This window comes from Vidua macroura, chromosome 8 (assembly GCF_024509145.1).
Source record: "Vidua macroura isolate BioBank_ID:100142 chromosome 8, ASM2450914v1, whole genome shotgun sequence".
NCBI lineage: Eukaryota > Metazoa > Chordata > Aves > Passeriformes > Viduidae > Vidua > Vidua macroura.
This window is the reverse complement of record NC_071578.1, coordinates 5814211-5835013: the sequence shown is the minus strand read 5'-3', so window position 1 is coordinate 5835013 and position 20803 is coordinate 5814211. Positions and strand designations below refer to the sequence as shown.

Here is a 20803-nt window from a genome sequence, read left to right as displayed (position 1 = left end):
CTGGTTTTAATAACTTCTAGTTACTAAAGTTGAACTGGGATGAACTCAATGAATGCTAAATCTATGCTTCTGAACTTATTCCTGGTACTGATCCATCTGCATGGTCCAGTCACCGTTGTAATAGTGAACCTCTGAGCCTTCAAAAGAGGGAGGATTGTGTTCAACCTGCCAGTTAGGGTTGACAACTAGCTGGTATTAACTCCCTACTATGCCTAGGAATTGTTTGGGGCGGTATTAGTTGGTGTTGTCCAAAAGTGTGCTGAGACCTTTCTGGGCACTTAACATCATGGCAAATTTCAGTCACTGGCACCTTGAATTTATTAATCCAGATGTAGCCAATGACAGCTGGAAATGTGGCTCTGAAAATCTTCTCAAAAAAGAAAGTAATTCCTAGCAAAGCAGCCAGAATAATGTTATCTACTCAAAACATGAAAGTGGAAGGGAGTAAACAATTTGTACATTAGAAAATATGTCAGGTAGAGTGTGGGTGAGCCGTGCCCTAGTCTGCAGCCTTGGATTAGGAGAGGGAAGGAGCGATTGTGGAGATTGTGACCAGAGTAGAGGTGTGGGAGGTCTTTGTGCTGCTGCAAGCAGAGCAGTGAGCAGTGAAGCTGAGCCTGGGACACCTGTGGAGCAGTGGCTGTAGGTGGAGAGCAGCAAGCCCATCAGCCATTACCTGGGCTGATTCTTTCCAGAGCAGTGCAGGATGGCATGGCTGCGTTCGTGTCTGAAACCTGGCACAGAGATGTGCTCACCCAGACGAGTGCCCTGGGGCTGGGCAGCAAACTGTGTGTCCAGGAGTGGCTGGGTCCTTTCCCTCAGGTGTGGGAGCTGCATTGTGGCAGCCAAAAAAAGGCTGTTGCTCGGATTTCCTGAGGATGGCTGTCTCATCCACAGATGATTATTCACAAAACTTCTAAGTTTATGTATTCTAAACCAATGCCCTTCCCCCCATCCCCGGAAAGTTATATTTGTTTAAAACTCTTTGTTTAAACTCTTGGCTTGCAGGTGGGGAAATATTGCTCATGCTTTGTCATGGAGGCAGCGTAACTCAGCTTCTCAGACTTCTGTGCAAAAGCTTGAACTACTGCCATTTAATTGGGGTATTTTCCATTTTGCTTTTGCAAAATGAGCATCCCCACAATCTGAAGATGAACCTTGTCACTGCCAAAGTGCACCTGATAAAATTTGTTCCATTTTCATCAGCTCTGGATCTGGCACAGGCTTGAGCAGCTGCTAAACCTGGTTCTTATTGACATCCAAAGCTCAAAATCAATCTACCGAGTGATACCATAGGCACATCTTTTTCCAAATCTTATTGGATGTCTCCTTTGCTGTCTTTAAGTCTGATTCAAATTGACATGTGAAGTTGGTGAAAGACTCTCCAGGGATTTCAGCAGGCTTTAGGGAGAAGTTGGTATACAAGGTACAGAGAAGTCCATAAGGCACTTGAATAGATAATGAGAGATGTGAATGTTCTTTTTGGTTAGGACACTTATCTGCCTGCTCCCATTTTGTGCCTCTCTTTTCCTATCTGAGAATAGTTAACTATGTCTTTCTGGTGAAAAACTACAAGATTGGTTGTTAAAAAATACAGATAATGCTTGTGTGTTGTTTCCATTATTGTTTTGTAAGTGTTAGATTTTAAAGAGCTCTTTGAAAGATCATCGTTCACACAACAGAATTTTAGGGGAAAAGTAGCTGTTTCTCTCTACACTTGATAAAAGGGATAAGCAAATCCCAAATGGGAACTGCTGCTGTGGATCACCGAGTGGCAAATTCTGTGCAGAGTATGGGATACATATATCTGTTTGTTTAAGACTAAAGTCTGCTCATCTTCTAGAAGGTTATGTTATTCCATGTGCTCAAATGTTGTAACAATCATTTGTCCTCTACCATGAGGAAATAGGTAACTGAAAAAGAGGCTGGGAAATGGGAAAAATCAACAGAGGCGTAAACATTTCTATCTAAACCAAAGCAAAAAGTTGGCTTAGGCAACACGATGCATCACCCCGTGACTGTTGGTAGATGGCAGCCTCTGTCCTTGCACACAGGGGCGCTGGAAAAATATTCCAGCTGCCTGCAAATGCTCTCACAGGCCTGTGTGCTCCCACCTGCTGATACCCAAGCTCAGCAGGAGGAGAAAGAATTTGCCCGTTCGTAGCAATAAGTTCCAGAAGCAATCCCAAGCACTATCCAGCTTAGGGATATCATGAACGGGCTTTACTGCATTAATTAAGTGTTAGAACATGGATTTAGGAGATAGCTGCTGTTAGGGTATGTTTCCAATTGATAAGTATAGGCAAAAGCCTTTCTGACATCTGGTCCACCGGGGGTCTTATCCTTCGCTGTCGAGGCGGCCGTGCTGAGGCCGAGCGGTTTTTCTCTGGAGCCAGGATAAAACTGGGTGTGTTGCTGCTGTGTTTCTGGCTGGAGCTGTGCGAGCCCACCCTGCCGATGACTCATCCTTCGAGTGGCTCAGAATATCACACTGTGCCTCGCTGCTTCCCTGTTCCTATTACACTGATGCATTTGGGTCTCGCTCGGTGTTGGCGTTTCATTTACAAACCTCGCTTTTCCCATAAAGGAAAGATGGCTGCCAGCCCTGCTTTACCCTGATGTTCAGCACTTTTAGGTTTTTAGGAGCCTCTCCTGAATAACTTCAGATGGAAATTTTAAAGCACATTTTTAAAGCACCTTAGAAAGCACATTTTTCAGAATATGAATTTTTTTTTTGTAGCCTCTTCTTTTTTTTTTTTTTTTTCTCCTTCCAATACTGGTTGCTTCTGCATATGATTCAGACTAAATTTTCCTTTTCTCATTCAAATGTTGAATCAGGATATTTTGGCCAGCAAAAGAGTCCTGTGTTCCTTCCCTGCATTCCTTCTCTGCCACCCTGTCTTTGAGTCCACGTATTTCAGCACCATTTTACAAGAGTGAATAGAGTCAGATAAGCAGAGGAACAGATTTATATGTCTCCTGTTTCCTTCTCCCTCTGTCACAGAGAACCTGACTGTTCCATTAAATCAGGTGGGGACATAGCTTGAAATTAAAGGACTTGTGTCGCCACAAGAGAAAATGAATATAAATAAATCTACCTCTTCCTGATTTTTTTTTGTTGGTTTTGTGAACCACTTGTTCCAGGTGACATGAGAATGAAGATACTGACAGCTGTGAAGCACTCATGAGGTAAGAGTCCAAATGCTGCAGTAGGTTTTGCAAAAGCCAACTGATGGACTTTTCTGTGCAGTGGAACTTGCTCTGGCAACACATGGGGAGCCACATCCATGAAAGGGGCCATCCATCTCAGACCCCTTTGTCATATATCAGGGGTTTAATCAGGCTTAAAAAATGCAGTAGAAAAGAGAGATGCAGTGAGGACTAATCACTTTGATTTTGTTTTTCAAAGTAGTGCTACTGCGTGCTAGGGAACACACCTCCTTCCATGTCCTAGTGCCCCACAGCGAGTCAGATTTATTAGAAACAAGAGGGGCTTTGTTAGTTAACATAAGAATATTGACAAAAAAAACCTTCCATTGGTCTTCCCCATAGGCATGGAGTCAGAATCGCTGCTCTCCATGTAGATGTGTAAGTCAGACACACATTGCAGACCCTCAGCAGCCCAGTAGCAGAGCTCAGCTACCCCCGCTCCCTGCACTCAGCCACATTTAAGTTATGTGGCTGCCTCTGGTCCACTTCAACGCCCAGCCATGCAGCTGAGCTGGAATAACCCGTGTGTCACAGCACACACGCTGCTGCCGGGCTGTCCCTGCTCCTGCGGGAGCTGGGTGAGCGTGCCTCTGGCGCCAGGATCGTGGAGCCTGCGGGAGCTGCGCCGCTCATGAACGCTAGGTAGCTCCGTGGGATTTCCAAACTCCAGACAGATCTGTCGTAACTCTTTTGATAAATAGGTTTGACCTTTCAAGAATTAGATATTTGAAACTATACAGGACAATATCAGCGTGCTGGAGTCATGCTTTTGTCCCACAGGGCAACACTGTGGGTGACTCCACATATCTCGAGGTACATACAGATATTAGATAAGAGGAGCAGTAGAGCTGTTGGGTGCATGTGCTGATTTCCAGTGCAACTCATACTGGAGCTCTTCAAGATCTGCCCTCTTCATTCAGGCACCTCTATAAAAATAACTCACCAAACACAGTCAGTGCTCCCTGTGGAGTCTCCCATGAAGATAAATCCCACCGGTCAGTCTCATCCTGAGGTGCAGCAGAAACAGCAATATGCCAGTGCTGCTGCAGTGAGTGGTGCTTCACAAAGTGGGCACTTAGACACACGCCTTCATTTGTCCTCTGGAGAGAGGAGTTGCTTGTAGCATTAAAAACATTCTGTATAATAAAAATTCTGTCTTCCACCGACCATCAGCCTTGTTGCGATGTTTGCATTGTCCTTCTGATGATCATTAGTGGGAGGCTGGGCAGGGATGTGGAGTGCACTTAGAACTGAGCATAATCTGGTCTGTTTACATCAGTGCTTGCACAGAAGAGTTCAAACAACAAGCAGGGCAGATGCTCCTTAGGAACCTCATCTCTGTGCTAAGGCTCTGGTTTCCAGGAAGCAATTTCTCCCTCAAGAATTATTTAATCAGAGAAAAATCTTCCGGTACTTACAGACACAACTGCTGCTGCATAGAACTTGTATTACAAAGAAAGTAACCACAACATGGAATGGCTCTGAAAGCTGAATGTTTTTCTGAAGCGACAGGAGAGAAAGGCTGTGGAAGATTGCGCATAGCAGTGCCACCTGCTATGCAAAATAACTTTCAAAGGTCAAACCTTTGACACTTAATCAGGTACAAAAGGCATTTATTGTAGCAATTTTACCCCCAAGGTATTATTCATTAAATGCATTTCTCATCTATTTCCTATGTTCAGAAAATGTGTTCTAGGCAGTCTGCAAGCTCTGCTATTGCAGGCCATTTCTGTGTGGCTGTGGAAAGAAAAAAATTGGTACAATAAAAAAAAAACAAGAAGAAAAGAGTAGTATCTATGCTCCACTTACAAGAAAGTGCATGTTAATTTGATTTGCTTCATGTGGATTTAATCAATGCAAATATAGATAGAGGAAGAGTGTCAGTGAGAGTAATGGGTCGTTTTTATTTCTCTTTCATTGCTTGACCTGATGAATCGATCTACCCCGTTGCTAGGAAAATCAGAATCATGCTGACATGAGCATCTGTCCTATGTAGACAGGAGAGAGTTTATGTTGTAATCTAGCGCTTAAAATTCACAAACTTTCCACAAGTGGCTGATGCTTCACACAGTTCCTTACAAGGATGAAAACAATGGTGTGGCGGAAGAGATGGGGTTCCCTCGGGTTCTTCTGTAGGGGCTTTTGAGATCCCGAGAAAGGCGAGAAGCCTCGTCCCGAGGAGAAGGGCGGGGGGGCGGAAGACGTCTGCCGGGTGTCGGCGACCCCTTCCCACGAGTGTGGGCACCTGCGGAGGGGTGACAAGCACGGAGAGCCGGGCCGGGGAGCCCTGGGGACCGCGGGAAAGACAGTCGGAGCCCCGGGCCGCCTCCGCGGGATGGAGCGCGGCACCAGGGCTGCGCCGGAGCCAGGACCGCGGGAGCCCCGAGCATCGCCCCGCGCATCCCCGGCGGCGAACATCCATCCCCACCGCCCGGGACGCTCTGGCCAGCCCCTGTCCGTGCCCCTGCCCGTGCTCTCCCCCTCCCCGAGGCGGACAGTGACCGTCCCTCCCTGGGGACCCTGCGCGGCTGCGGAGCCGGCGCCAGGTGCGGCGGGGCCGCCCCAGGACTACACGTCCCGTCGTGCCCGGCCCGGCGGGGCCGGCGCCTGCGCGGGGCTGCGGGGCCGCTCCGCGGTGCCACACCCCCGAGGGAGGGAGGCAGGAGCGCCCGAGCCCTCAAACCACCGGGGGAGCCGGCGGGGCGGAGGATGGAGTAGCGGGGCGCGGCGGAGCAGGCAGTGCGGGGAGCGCCGCCTCCGCCCGGGGAGCGCGGGGGAGCGGGCGGGCAGGCGGGGATGATGCGCGGGGGGACAGCGCGCTAGGGGCAGGAGGCGGGTGGTCGCCCGGAGACTCCGCACCTCGGAGTGACGTCCTGCTGCAGTGCCGCTGCCTGCGCTGCCCGAGCTCGTCAATGGAGCTGGAAAACATCGTTGCCAACACCGTTTTGCTGAAAGCCAGGGAAGGTGAGAGAGCGGCGGGAGGGGAGAGGGGGCTGGAGCATCCTTGTCGCAGTCGCCCCTCCGCGGAGCGATGCCCGCGGGATGCGGGCGGGCACCGGCGGGGATGCGCGCCGGTCCCGCCGGCGGTGGTTCTCGGGGTGCCATGTGGCTGTGCCGGCGTTGGAAACGGCTTGTTTGAGACGGAGCCCCGGCGAAAAGGAAAATACCGCTGTTTTTCCCTGTGCGCGGGGGTTTGGGAAAGGAAGTGAATGAGATTGCAGAGATTACAATATTCACCCATCTCTTCCTTCCCCCTTCCCGCCTCCCCCCCTCAAATCTGGTCCCACAGATTGTGCTATTTCAGCGTCTATTGTTAAAGGTCAGCTGCAGATGCATTCATTCAAAAGGGCTTAGCAAATCTGCAAATAGCTTTCCGCGCCGTGTGGTGAGACCGGCAGGATCGTATCGCTTCCCCGTACAGTCATTGCCTTATTCGGCGTTATTAGGTGAGATCATGTTGCTGCAAACATGCCCATTGTTGAGAGCGTGTTTGTCCCCAGCCGGAGCCGGACGGAGGGGCTGGGGGCTCAGCCCCCGCCCGCGGGTGGCGCGGGGGTCTCCGAGCGGGGGCTGTCCCCCGCGGCCGCCGCCGCGCTCGGGCAGCGGGGATGCTCCGGGCGAAGCCGGAGCCGCGGGCGCGGAGCCGCCGCTGCCCGGCGCGGGGCGCCCTGCAAAGACGCTCGGCTGCCGGCTGCGGCGGGGGCTCCCGGCAGCATCCCCGTCCCGACCCCGCGGGCTCGCAGAACCGAGCCCCGACAACCACCGGTGGATCGGGCTCCCGGGGCATTCTTTCCCCGCGTCGGGAGCGGACGCAGTTTCCTCTCCCCGCGCGGGCGGAAATCCTCCCGCGGCTGCGGGGCGCGGAGCCGGGCGCCGGGCACGGCGGGGCCGGGGCTCGGGGCTCCCCGCGGAGCCCCGTCCGCCCGGGAGCATCCCTCCGGCTGGAGCGGGAGCGCCTCGCACAAGCAACACGTCTCACGGCTGCGGCATCGCTGCCAAGACGCGATCGCCTTCTGTCTGCTCCAACCCATTTTTATGTTTCTGTTTATTTACTTGCTTGTTGCTTAAAATAAGGCATTTTTCCAAGCCCTTGGTCAGAGTTTCTTCCCTGAAAGCACTTGCTGGACCAGGCGTTATTAGGTGCGGTACAACCTGCAGGCTGTTCTCCGCTGTTCGCCGGAGCGCTGGAGCTGCCTGCGAGCGAGGCTGGGCACCGCTTGGGTGGGCTTCAGCTTCGGCCGCTCTGAAGCTGTGGAACTACGAGTAAAGCAGCGTTCATTTTGTAAGAGAGATCATTGAAATAGTCTGCCCCTGGAGCGATCCTTTTGCTGGGAAAATAACTCAAATTGTAAAGTAGTGTTTATATAACTCACAGGCTGTTGAACTTTTGAGGCTTAGCTAAAGAGTAAAGTCCTGAGATCATCCCCAAAAAAGCTCTACAAATAATAAGGGCAAAGGTGTTCAGCAGATCAATGAATTATAACTTTTTGACTTCTGATGGAGATTTTATATTCTGTTGTCATTTTTAATGTTGTTTAGGATGTAGTTGTTGCTACCAGTCACACAATGCTGGTTTAGATTTCAGTAGGCTTTAGGAATACTTTACTTTAGGAATACTTTAAAGGACTGGTATTAATTACAGTTATTGTGTGTTGTTTACAGAGAGCTGATATTTTGCAAGTAATTTTAAATGTGCCGCTCAGTTTTATGGTCCTTTTCTACCATTCTCAGGAAGATGGTTATAGTCATGTTGCTTTATTGTTTTAGAGTTGCATTAAAGAAGCTGTTAGCTATAATCCAAATGGCAGAAATTTATCAAGATTTCCTCCAAACTACATTCCAAGTGTTCTTTAAATCATGTATGAACCTCCAACAACATATTTCGGAGGCCTGTTGCTAATTTATTTTAAAGCTTTTTTTTTTTTTTTTTTTTTTTTTTTGAGGGGATATGAATTTTTTTAAAGGAAGAACAAGGGCAAATGATGTACCTGGCAACAGAGCCACAAGTACTATTGCTGTATGAGATAGGTTGCCACACTTCAGTCATTGTTGCAAGCTGCTGTGAGTAAAGTTGTTTTAAAATTTGCAGCAAGTAATGTGGGTGGCTTTCATTGCAGATGAAGAAGGCAGACACCACATGTAAGACCAAGAGTTAATATACTGAAGATTACGGTATCTAAAACAAAAACAAGTTTGTTCCAGGTTCTGCAGACTCCATCTATAGATTTAGCTGGGTGAACGTGTAGCCTAAGCCAAGTAAGTGCCTGTGTGTTTCCACTTGTGAAGTCAAAATTAAAAGGTGTATTAGCTCAATCGCGTGCTGGTTGGTGCCTGCAGTGTGGTCCTTAATGTTAGGAGAAGAAAAATGATAGAACCACTCTGCAAATGTCAGTAAAGGCAGAAGTTTTGTCAGAATTGCACAAGGAACACAAACCTACTCTCAGCAGCAAAGGGAATGTCAAGGAGAGGTTTAGGTAGAGCTGCAGTGTGAAATCCAGCAGTGAGGACGTTTGAGGGAGTCAGAAGTAGGGCTGAGTGGCCACCACAAATGTTTTATAGCAAATATTGGTTTAAATTTTGCAACTCTTTTGCTCTGGCCTTGATAGCTTTTTTTTTTTTTTCCTGTAGTCCCTTGTCTAAGTTCCTTCACCCCTGATGTAAAGTGAGCTTTCTAGCTGAAATACCAGGGGGCAAGTTTTATAACTGCTACACAAATACTTGCACTTAAATCCTGATGATCACAATGAGAAGCACACCCAGAATTAACTGATGCCATGTGATACATGAGTAATCTTATTAGAGCAACAAAAAGAGTAAATGTGGTTCACATACAAAAATGCATTTCAGTGAATAATTTTGAGCAGAGAATAAATTTCCGGAAATTGTAATATTTTTGCAGAATATGAAGGTTTTGACACAAAATTACACATAAGTTACTTGTTATACTCAGAAGTCTGTCAGTTTGAACATGTAAGAATGGAGATTTACTGCATTTGAAAGTCCATTCATTATTTATTAGGAGTAAATTTATGCTTTTTCCTCAACTGTAATTTCTCATTTCTTGAATGCAAAGTCCCATTTCACAAATCACTAATCCCTTTTCAGACTGAACAGAAAATACATCTGGTTTAATTATAGGAACCAAATAGGTATTTGGGAACTATCTAGTATTGCCTGGAGAGAAGAATAAGCTAAAAAGGGAAGACAAGAAAGATGAGACTCATAAAAAGAAAATCAAAACAATAACAATTGTGCTCATTTTGGGTTGAGTAAGAACCCCAGATTATGAGGTGATAAAACATTTATCTGGATCTTCATGGCATCATAGAATGGTTGGGTTGGACGGGACATTAAAGATTATCCAGTGCCACCCCCTGCCATGGGCAGGGACACCTTGCACCATCCCAGGCTGCTCCAAGCCCTGTCCAACCTGGCCTTGGACACTGCCAGGGACTGGGATCCACAGCTTCTCTTGCACCCTCTGTCAGGGCCTCCCTACCCTCACAGGGAGCAATTCCTTCCCAAGATCCCATCTAACCCTGCCCTCTGGCAGTCTAAAGCCATTTCACTGACCTTTCTTTTAGTCAGCCTTCGTGTTCCTGAGTCTCAGCAGTGGTGGCTGAGGCTCAGAACCACCCGGCCGTGAGCGCTGGAGATCCACCACGCTGCCAGCAACCAGTCCAGGCTGGACAGTGAGTCCCAGGTCACCTTCCAAATTTGTGGTTGTTTGACAGAGGGCATCATCAGAGACAAGGAGCCAGGAGAGACCAAGAACTGAGTCTCCCAAGGTCTCAGAGGAACTTTAACAATCCTAATCTGGAATTTCAATTGTATCCACAGAGTCTTGAATCTACCCTTGCCTGTCAAAAGCAATAAGCCGCTAAAAGACAAGCCTTTCAAAGAGGACAGTGTTTGTAATACAATACTACAGTGTTTGTAATACAATACTACAGTGTTTGTAATAAAAATAATCTACAGTGTTTGTAATAAAAATAAACAATATGGTCTGAAAAGCATAACCAAGGCATGGTGATCACCTGAATATTCTTCCTCGTGAGCTGTTCTTCCTAGCCATAAAATCAGCCTTCCCTGATGTTTCCTGATGCTTTTCTGGGTATGAGTTTCCTCAGACAACCCGAAACACATTTCAAAACAGAAATACAATTTGAGTCTAAAATTGCAAAATCCTTAAAAAATTTGTACAAACAGATAATTCTCACCACTTTGAAATTTTAATGATAACTGTGATGTCTAATTTAGTCATTAGCTTTAAAACAGCCACTTTGGAAGATGAACTGTGGTTTTTTTTTGTCAAACCTAGAGTTTCTAAAGCACAAAGTTTACCACATAACAGTGGTAAAAAAAATCTTCAACCACTGAAACACAATGCAAATGCTTTTTTCCCTTTTTAGGTAGGCTGGAATTCTAAAATAAACTTATTTATGGCACCCAAGCAGAGCCTTCTAGTGGCCTAGACAAAAGGGGCCGACCTTTTATACGCTCAGAATGTTTTGATGCGTGCACACTGATGCCATATAACATGCAAAATGTTCACAAATTGCTGTATTTTTAGCTTGCTTTTGCAGGATGATCACAGGAGAGATTTGTGTGTGTCTGTACTGGCAGAAGACTAGCAATAAATCCTAAACGTGAAGCGTGATTGCTTTCCAAGAACTTGGCTGCAGAGCAGTTGGAAAAAGGGCAGGAGAACAATGAAAAGCATATTTTGAAGGAAAGAAGGTGGCTGTAGTGACAGCCAAAACTCTATGGAGAATATGGTTGCACTGAATGCAGAATCTAAGGTCCCGTCCTCCATCCCTTGAAGTAAACCCAAAATGCCTTCTGTGAAAAACATTGTAAGCAGAGGAAGCTTCCATGTGGTGTCTCGGTTTAGTTTTCTTTTTTGAGTTCAAGAGAAGCTTGCCACTGTAATAGCTTTCAAAAAAAGTATTTCAAGAATGGAGTCAGCCATTGCTTCAGATGCAACAGGGTGCTTTCAAGCAGTAGTATTAAAAAAATAGTTTCCTGGAACCAGTTCTTTCTGGGGAAAAAAAAAAAGTACCCAGAAGAGTCAAGACTATCTCATATTTTGATCAAGGAAATTCAGAAAAGACGATTTTCCAGGACTTTCTGAAAAGAATGTGTAAGTCTGAATCACTTCAAAGTTACTTTTTAGAGAAGGCAATTAGTTCTGTAGCCACGCCTGGCTTAGGGCAAATGTGTGTATAGAACTGGCTTGAAATATATTTCCTATACTGTTTTTTTTTAATATTTTTTGATAGCAGGGCTGATGCAGAGCAAGGTAGAGCTGTAGCTATGCCCTTGCTAGACACTCTGGGGTTCTCCAGTCTGCAGACATGGGCAGCAGGGCTGGGGATGTGGCAGTGCTGGAGAAATCAAGAGCTCTTCCATCCAAACTTTTTCACTGGAGAGAGGACCATGCTCCTTCCTGTGTTGTTGTGTGGAACTGTTATGGCCTGATTGCTATCTGTCTTGTTGGGTTTGTAGGCATTTAAAAAATATTTAGTGGTGAGCCAGTTTATTAACACAGAGAACCTATTATGTAGTAAAACTTTTAGTACAAATGTTAACTGTGGAGGTTTGAGTAGAACTACTTACATCTGCTCCATTAATCTCATGGGATTGCTTTCCTCAAGTGCAAAATAATAAATCTAAGAGACTGCCTGTCTCTGTTATCAGTATGTTCTTTTTCTGAGAAGGATTTAACTTAGTGTTGCTGAAATTATCCACTCAGAAAAGAATTTTCAGTACTTATACAAGACATTGACATAACTTTATGACACTTTTTTTTGTCTTAGTTAAGAATACTCTGAGAACTTAGTCAAAAATACCCAAAAGAGGTGGTTTTAGTGATGCTCTGCTGAGTGTTGCCAGAGCAGCAGCACGTGGACCAAACCAGCCCACGTGTCTCTGTGATAAACAGCTCCAGAATGAAAGTTTTAAATACAGTTATGCCCCAAGATGAGCCCTACCTGTCCATGCCTTTGTCCCCAGTGAGTTTGGTTGGCATGTGCTGCCCCATTTTGAAGGAGAAACAGCTTAAGAGGAATTCAGCAGCTCTGACTTTGCTGCTTTATGCCCTGTATGTTACACTTGCTTGGTGGCTGGTAGTGCTTCCTTTTTCCTTTATACCTGTGGACAGCACAGTGTGTTTCTCCTGGAAAAAATACACAACAAAGACCTCACAATTGCATCCTGGCTGACTTCTTGGAAAGTGAGCTCCCTTTCCAGGTACTGCTGTGCTAGCTGAGAGCTGCCAGTGATCTCTTCCCAGCTCAGAGGATGAAGACCTATGTGCTGAGGACTTGGATGTTTGCAGGGAAGAGTCTGAAGCCCTAGCTGTGCAGTCAGACTTCCTGCAGATGTGTTCTGATCCCCACAAACCTCAAAACTGACTGCTAGGATGGGGCAGGGTCCTCCTGCAGCATAGAGACACCAGTTGTGGTTTTGTTGTTCAGCTGATTGATTCTTCTCCCACGCTGGTTTTCTGCCAGTGTTACTCTGTGGATGACTTCTGGTTTGTATTGATCCAGGGAAAGCTACAATATCACATCAGGATCCATATTGTTGCACTGAAAAACTTTTAAAGATTATTTTATCAAAGCAGTTACTCTTCTTACGTAAAAATTCAACCAAATAAACACAGGACAGAAAACTGGGAGTTAGGGATCTAACTCATGCTCATCTGAGATCTTCCCCTGCATCTTTATTTTGAAAATATTCTGTGTGCTGTGTGAGTTTTTTGTGTGGCAGTAGGGAAGAAGAGAATTGGTTACCCCCTATTTTTACTGGCATGTAATCTAAACAATAACAAGATGATATAATCCTAATATTTCTTTAAGACCACAGGATGTGAAATTAAATTAAAAGGCCAGGAAAATAAAGAACCCTGCAGTTTGATTACACTCAGCTGGATTATCTTTGTAATTATTTTCCTTGGAAGATTTAAAAATGCGTACGGCTTTGTGAAAAAGATTAAGTAGGGAAACCAAAATTAAAGTAAACAATCTAAAGAAAATATTGCAAAGATGATGATGATTAATTAAAAAAAAATGCACCAAGCTGCCTGTTAAAAATGAAAGGATGGAACAAAACACAGGTGAGGAAGAAGATGGATGAGGCTGTTCAACTGGCCCAGCTGCTTGTAGCTCATATAATGTCCTTTCAGATATGGTTAAAAAACTGTCAAAAGCAGTTATTCAGGGAAGAAGGGGAGGCTGAAAGGAGCAAAATTACACACAGGTACTTGAGCCTCAATTCAGACCTGGGAGCAAATAATGCAAATAGTGAAGGCTGTCTGTGTTCCAGGATGAGAATAGTTATTCACAGAGAAGTTTTTGGTGGTACAGCCAAGGCTGAAAAATGTCTATATCCATCATTTCCAGCACCTAGGGATGTGTTTGCTATGCATGAGTAGTCCCATGGACTTCATGGGCACTGCTTGCTGGTTGGAAATGCAGCTTGTTTGTGCTCAGGGAGCAGGCAGCTCTCTCTGCAGCAGAGCTGTTCCAGCAGTAAAACCACACTGAGAGAACTAAAGGGAAACTACTGGAAGCCATGGGGAAAGGCCTACTACGTCATCTTGTCCCTGGTCTGCCATGTACTTTTTAAGGTATGAAACATTTTGGTGTAAAAATTACTCCATTTATGTGTCTGTCTCTCTAGATTTTTTTTAATGAGCCCAAGAAATCTTGGGTTTTTTGTTTTTTTTTTTTTTTTTTTTTACTCCCATATCCTTTACTCATGCACTCCCTTTTGTACAGTTTTCATTTTTCCAGGTACTTTCTGTGCCTCACCAGTTACGGTCTTGCCAAGTCAAGAAGGATTTGTTCTTTCCTTCTTCCAGCCTGTCAGCTTGGATGGCCCAGCTCAGATTTTGTGCATTCAGCATTGGAGTTCCCTCCTGGCAGTGGGTTCCCCAGCCAGGCTGAACCTGCTCCTCACCCTGCTGCACCTCCAAACCAGCCAGAACAGCTTCTGTGGTGGGGACGGGCCCTGGGGAAGGGGCAGGACCCCCAGGGTATTTCATCAGGCTATTTCTGAGCAGTTTCTCCTGCTGAGGTTGCTGGAGGAGCTCCCTGTTGTCCCCAGGATGCCGGAGAGGCAGTGAATAAGCTGCAGCAGCTATTTTTTGCCTTGGTTGAGTATTCTCTTGGGTCCCATTGAATGCATGATTTCACTGTGAGCCTGGCTTTTCCTGGTAGGCTGAGGTTATGTTGCAAGTTCTAGAAGTTGCCGTATTTTTCATACAATACCTCTTTTGCTTCACTACTCAAAGGGCCAATCTTTACCTTGTGTGGGTGTGGAGAATGATGACTTTTTTGGATGCTGTTTGCTGGTTCCCAGTGCTCCTGAACCCATCCCTTTTTCCTAGCATCATTCTCCTAGTGAATAAATTTGGATGATTTTATTTCCTCTCACTATTGGAGTAGTCTAAACTTTTCTAGACCAAAATTCCCATATTTTGTTCTTCCCACTTCTCTGTCTAGTTTATTTTCCCTGTCTTCTGTTTCTGACACCACCTTTGAATTTGAGAAGTCTTTGATGTACTGTTTTAAACACATTTAATTAGTTTGGATTAAATGTCAGTTTCCTGGCCACATGTAAGACTTTATGTATTTACACACTCCTATTATCCTTGGTTGCTCTTTGGTCAGTGTTTAGTCTGTGTGACAAGGTTCCTGTCTAAAATGACTGAAACTGTTATTTTTTTTTCCTCTCCATGCATGTGTTAGGAGAGAACTTCATGGCTCTATAGGAAGTCTTTATTTACAATGAAAGCTTTAGACTCTGCCTGCCTCAGAGTTCTCCTTCAATTTTATCTTGTGTGTCCCAGGAAAGGGCCTACCTGCCAGGAGAATGGAAAAATGCTGTAACATTACAGTGGTGTTCACTTAGCAGCATCTGCAGAAGGCACTGATGGAAGATCTCCTCTTCTGGGGAAAAAAAAAAAGGCTAAAAAAAGAGAGAAATGCAGCTGGAAGAAGAGGAGATTCAGAAACAAAGGGAAGATGTCAATGATGCCAAGTGAGAACAGCAGCAGTGAGTCCTCCGTGACACTTCCATCAAAGTGTTCCTGTAGGCAGTGCAAGGGAGCTGACACCTTCAACAAGCTGATGGGTTGGAAAGAATCATGCCAGACTAAATCATCATTTAGCCAAGGCTGCCAGAATCTCTTGAGGAAGATATAGATACATGTAGATACATATTCATTCATACTGGTGTTGTTTAATGCTTGTCCTTAGCTTTCTGCTGATTTCAACTTCCTCTTCCCTCTTAGATTTTGTTTCTTTCAAATGAAGATTGTATTGGCAATCTCTTCAGCCAATGTTCTCTCTTCCATCTACTTCAGTTTTGGTTGTTTCAGAAGTGGTTTCTTTATTTTCCCAGTGCTCTGGGTCTCTAAGAAGGAGGAGGAGTTTTAGTGAAAAGAACTCTGGAAATCAATAGGGTTGTTTTTTGTAGGGGTGATCTTGCTACTTGCACAGCAAACCTTTCTCCTGCAGCAATCAGTGGAACAACCTACTTTTCCTCTTTTGTTGCACAAAAATGCAACTGCTCACCAGATTTTACTTGGCTATCAGTTATGGAAAATTAGGGGAGTCTAGACACTCATCCTTAATCTTACTATGAGAGGAAGGATAGTTGCCCAGTGCAACATTTGGAAACTGTGAAAAAGCTTACAAATACAGGAGTTTGGACTAATCTATCAATAAACCCTTTCTATCTCCCTCTGTAGCAATTCCACATCTACATTCCATCTTTGAATCACGGTTTTGTGTTTTCTGAGGATGCCAAATTAAAAATCATACGTTGAGTGAGAATTCCTCATGAAGCACGCATCTGGGAAAGTTTGTGCTTTGTTTATTTCAGCAGGAGCAGAGTTTTGGGAAGAACTATCCAGATGATTGACATATGATGTAAGGTTCTCTCAGGGTTACCATACACCTGTCCTGCAAGCCTTGTGTGTTTAGTGTGCACCTCCTTTCACTCTTTGCTGGGTGAGAGACAGGAATGGTTCAGGAATGAAAAAAAACCCCACAAAACTTCAGCACTCTGGTGTGGAGATCTGGTGATAGAACAGAAAAGCATTTGAGGTAAATCTCCTTCTTGTCACATGTCACTGATGGACACTGAATAGCAGCAGGTGCCTGTGGAAAGGCGTGGATATCACAATCCCCACTCAGGCTGAATTTTTCAACCTCCCATTCAAGGGACTTACTGAGCAGAAGGGACCCTGTGGGACTTAACAGAGAGATCTATCCTTTGTTAATTTATTTAATCCATTTTTTTGGATCACATTTCTGCTTTTGGCCTGAGCAGCTTTCTGTGGTGATGAGTTCCATCATGTAAGAAAAGCATGCAAGCTTCCCCACATGTGTCCTTCGTGAGGGACTTGGTCAATGCATGACTTATGTTTTGGCAGCCCCAGAAAGCAGTCGTTGTGAAGACGTGGAAGTGTCTTGGAGGGGGAGGAAAGGGAATTATCCACAAATCAATCAAATATTTCTGTTTTTTTGCTGTGCTGGTTTGGTTTTAACTTTTTTTTTTTAACATGTTGATTTCATTGCTTCTGTGATTTATATTAGACCATCCATGATTTTATAACCTTTTATCATGTCCTCTAATAAATAGTGTATCTCCAGGCTGAAAGGGCTGAAAGGTCCAAGTCATCTCTGTCCTTCTGCATCTTCTAATTCTGTGTCCTTTTTTGAATTGGGTGACCAAAACTACCTGGCACTGGTGTGCACTGTGGGCAGTGGCACATGGATGCTGACCACTTTGCACTTTCTTCTTGTCACCATTTTCACTTGATGTTTGTTTGCGCTTTTTCCCCACTGCCACAAGTATTCATTACTAGGCCTATTGATGGTGACCTCAGAAATGTGTCTCCTGAGCTGCAGTGTTTACTTTGGAGCCCATTGTTTGGTGGATATAGCGAGAGTTGTTTTCTTTCATGAGCAATACTGTGCTGACACAGAATATAGCTTATTTTCCCTCCTAATTTTTAAGTGATTTAGTACTGCAAAATACTCCTGCAACTCTTTGCAGGCTGTTTTTGTTACAACTGTCCTGAAGAAACTCATCTTGGCAGCAGATGCCATCTCTTTTCCAGACCATTTATAAATACACTGAATAGTCTGAGTCCTGTTTCAGACCTCTGTGGCACCCTGTGAGCAGCCCTGCTCCTCTGTCAAATTCTTATCCCTGATTTTCCATCTTGTCAGCTGCTACTGACTCACAGCAGGGCCCCCTCTCCAAAAACAGTTTAGTTTCTTAAGAATTGTTGGGGAAGGTCACTGCCAAGAAAATCACTGTTCAAAAGTGTCAAAATCCACCTGCCCAGGCAGCTGTGAGTACAGCCAGCTTCTTCCAGAGGTGGGGAGGAAAAGGGAACGAGAAATGTAGGAATTTGCCAGCTGATGGCAGTGTTTGAAGGAGCCATTCCTGAGACAACTGAAGATTGGCAAAGAAATGAGGGTTGCACCAAGGGCTGAGGGACAAGGTCCCAGGTGAACACTCTTAAAATGGCCACTGTAAAATGTACCCATCAAATCTCTGAGGCTGTTGTCAGTGCTCACTCCTAATGCCCCAGAGGAGTGTGATACCTGCCAGTGGGCCACTGGCCACAACACACTGAGAAATGAACCCCCATCCCCATCCCCAGACCCTGCCAATCATGGGAACAAAAAAAAAAAAAAAAAGAAGAAAAATAAAAAGAAAGGTGTTTTCAGGCAAAAATCTTCAGGACCTGTACAGTAAACACTTGCCTCTGCCCATGCATGCATGCACAGGATCAACCTCTTCCATCAGACAGCCTACTCCAAAATCTCTAGCAGGTCTCGGGACATTTGTTATTCTGGCTCATGCAGACCTCCAGCTGCACAATGTTTATTTGGCTGTGAAAAGTCTATGAAGTAACAATCTTTGATGGATTCAGCATATTGTTTTCTCTTCCTTTTTTGGGATGCTCTTTGCCTCCATCTCTCCTGGGGAACACATCTCTCTTTTCTGTGTGTCATAAATACCAGAGGCCACCAAGGGCTCTGGAGGTGGCACAGGTAGGAGCCTGCCCTGCACAGAGCTTGCCTAAAAGTAATGCTGTAATCTGACTGCACAACAAGTTAATGGTTAACCTTGCCAGCATTTCAGGTTGCTAATAATTTATCCTTGCTTATATAGCAGCTTATGGCTTGAATAATACCATGACACTGGGATTGTTCATGGAGGCAAGTGAAGGAAGTAAACTCTGGCTCGTCAGCGTAGCTGGGAAAACAGATAGGGAAATTTATTATTTATTGAGTGACCTCCCCAAGGCCTTGGTGTGGTGGTTGTTATAAGCAAACTGGTAATTGCAAAGAGTGAAGTAAGTAGAAGGCAGCTTTTAAAAACTTATGGGCGTGCTGTATGAATGATGCTTCCAAGATGAAGCTCAAGTCTATATGTTACAAATCTTTTTCAAAGGGATTGTTGGAATATATTTTTGAGCAAACGTTTACCAGCTGTGTGAAGGCATGAAGCTTGTTTAGAAGCCCAGAAATATTTTACAAGGTGAGGACAGAGCATGCTTTTGTTCAGAGTCCCTGGCCTAAATTTTAAAAAATACTTAGGGATAAAAAAAAAAAAAAAAAATCAGCTTTTAGATACAATGAGCTGAGAAGAAATTAAAAGAGGGAATTAACTAATGGATATTAAACTCTGTTAAAATGTGCATTCTGTGCAGGGAAGAGGTAAATGTGAGCGGTCTGGCTTGTTTCTAGGGCCAGATACCAAGGAGAGCAGGCAGCAAAGCTTTGACCTCTGCCCTTTGTTCATCTCTGTGCTCGCTGTTATCTCTCAGATCTTGGGATGCAGCATCACATCTTAAAGGGGAATGAAGAAATGCTGCCTGTGTGAACCTGCCAGTGCAGGTGCCAGCTGAAGATGCCATTTTATAAACACTGAGGCAGGTAATAAGTTTCAGATGTGAATAGTCCCATGATGTGAACAATTTGTTGACAGAGGCAATTTGAGCAGTTGCTCATCAGTGAAATTCTTCCCATTCCTGGCTCTTGCCTTCTTGTATAAAAAATAATCACGTTTTGTGTAAGTTGTTAGAGGGCCTGATGCCCAATTCCAGCAGCTAATTGTGGGAAGACTGTTTTTTAAGGAGATTTTGCTTGTTTCATTAAAAAGATGATGAGATTTGCAGGTGCTTTGCTAACATAGATATGCACTATTACTGTTATATTTTCATCTGGACTGATTGCAAATCACAATGACTGCATTTAAAAAAACACAAACAAGTGATGTATTAACTCCTCTAATATCTCACTGCAGATGGAGTTTCATCTGATCTTAGTAGATGATCAGCTGGAGGATAAAGCTAAGTTTTAGGATTGCAAAATTTTGCACAGGAGTGAATTTTGCTTTTTATAAATCTTAATGTTTTCCTCTAGGGAGGGGGAAGAGGGAGAGAAATAGCTTGAGAGGAATCAGTTGTTTTGATTTAAGATAATGTGAGGAAACGGTATCTTCCAATAAATACAGATTTTATTAAAGTTGAATACTATGACAAATAGTTTAGACTTAGAACATCAGATTTGGTATGTAAGCAGAGCAACTCCACTGAGAATTGAGTGCATTGCTAAGATTAATGAAATATACTTTGTAAAGAAGGGCAATGATTCACTGAGTAAAAATAGGCAGCATCTTAAAGACCTTGTAAACACAGCTATTAATTTTACGACTAGAATCTTACACTCTTTGTCTTAGTCTGAGAATAATGCCACTGCATTCCCTGACACTATTCAGTGGGTACAAATTCAGCTCTTAAATAGATTTTTAAATAGATTCTGACAGTGGCCACAGTTGCATTTTTGTTTGCATGCTTTGTCCATGCTTTGGAACAGCTTCATGATACTTCTGCTGTATAAAATATTAATCTCTTCCCTCTTAAGCTGTCACCCACACCACAAATCCTGCTTGATACTCTTGCTGCAGACAGTAATAACAATACAAAAGGAGCCACAACTGACATGCCCCTGCTTTTCTACCTACTTATTTCAGGATTTAGCAGTCTAGAAAGTACTCCTTGGTGTGAGGCACTAAGTCCCCCCCATTTCTGATTGTGCTTAAAGCTTAGTTCGATGCCATAGTTCACGTTCGATTTGAGGAAAGGGGAATCTCTTCCCCCTTCTCTTCCTCAGGTCTTGTAATTTTTATTCATTCTTTTCAGTATGAGAGAGAAGCTTTCTTTAGCTTGACACAGCTTAGTGTTGATCTTTCCAACAGCTCCTGTCTTATGCCACTGTCTTATGCTCCTTCTACATGAGGTGTGTATTTGTTTTCTTTCAAAAGAAAGAAGCCTCAAAATTTGGGCATGAAGCAACGGCTCAATTCAAGCTCAGTGATATTATTTTTTAATGGAACATGGCAAAGTCACCATCATTTTCCATTGAACCCACTGGCCATGAGTGTCTTTTTTTTTCTTCTAAGCTAAAAAGCACAAGAAAGCATATTTGGTACCAATTCCTTGGCACCAAATTCCTTTATCTTTTGAGAAATAAGCCAAAGGCTCAGCTTACTGCTT

The 20803-nt window shown here is 44.4% G+C and overlaps 1 protein-coding gene across 1 annotated transcript in view; it reads left to right on the top strand.

Moving 5' to 3' along the window:
- The first annotated feature begins 6035 nt into the window (after window positions 1–6035).
- Window positions 6036–20803, top strand: part of GRK5 (G protein-coupled receptor kinase 5) — a 148350-nt gene continuing 133582 nt past the window's right edge. Inside the window, exon 1 of the mRNA XM_053984210.1 lies at window positions 6036–6174. Coding sequence (XP_053840185.1) covers window positions 6123–6174 — 52 coding nt within the window. The 5' untranslated portion in view covers window positions 6036–6122. The remainder of the gene's footprint in view (window positions 6175–20803) is intronic.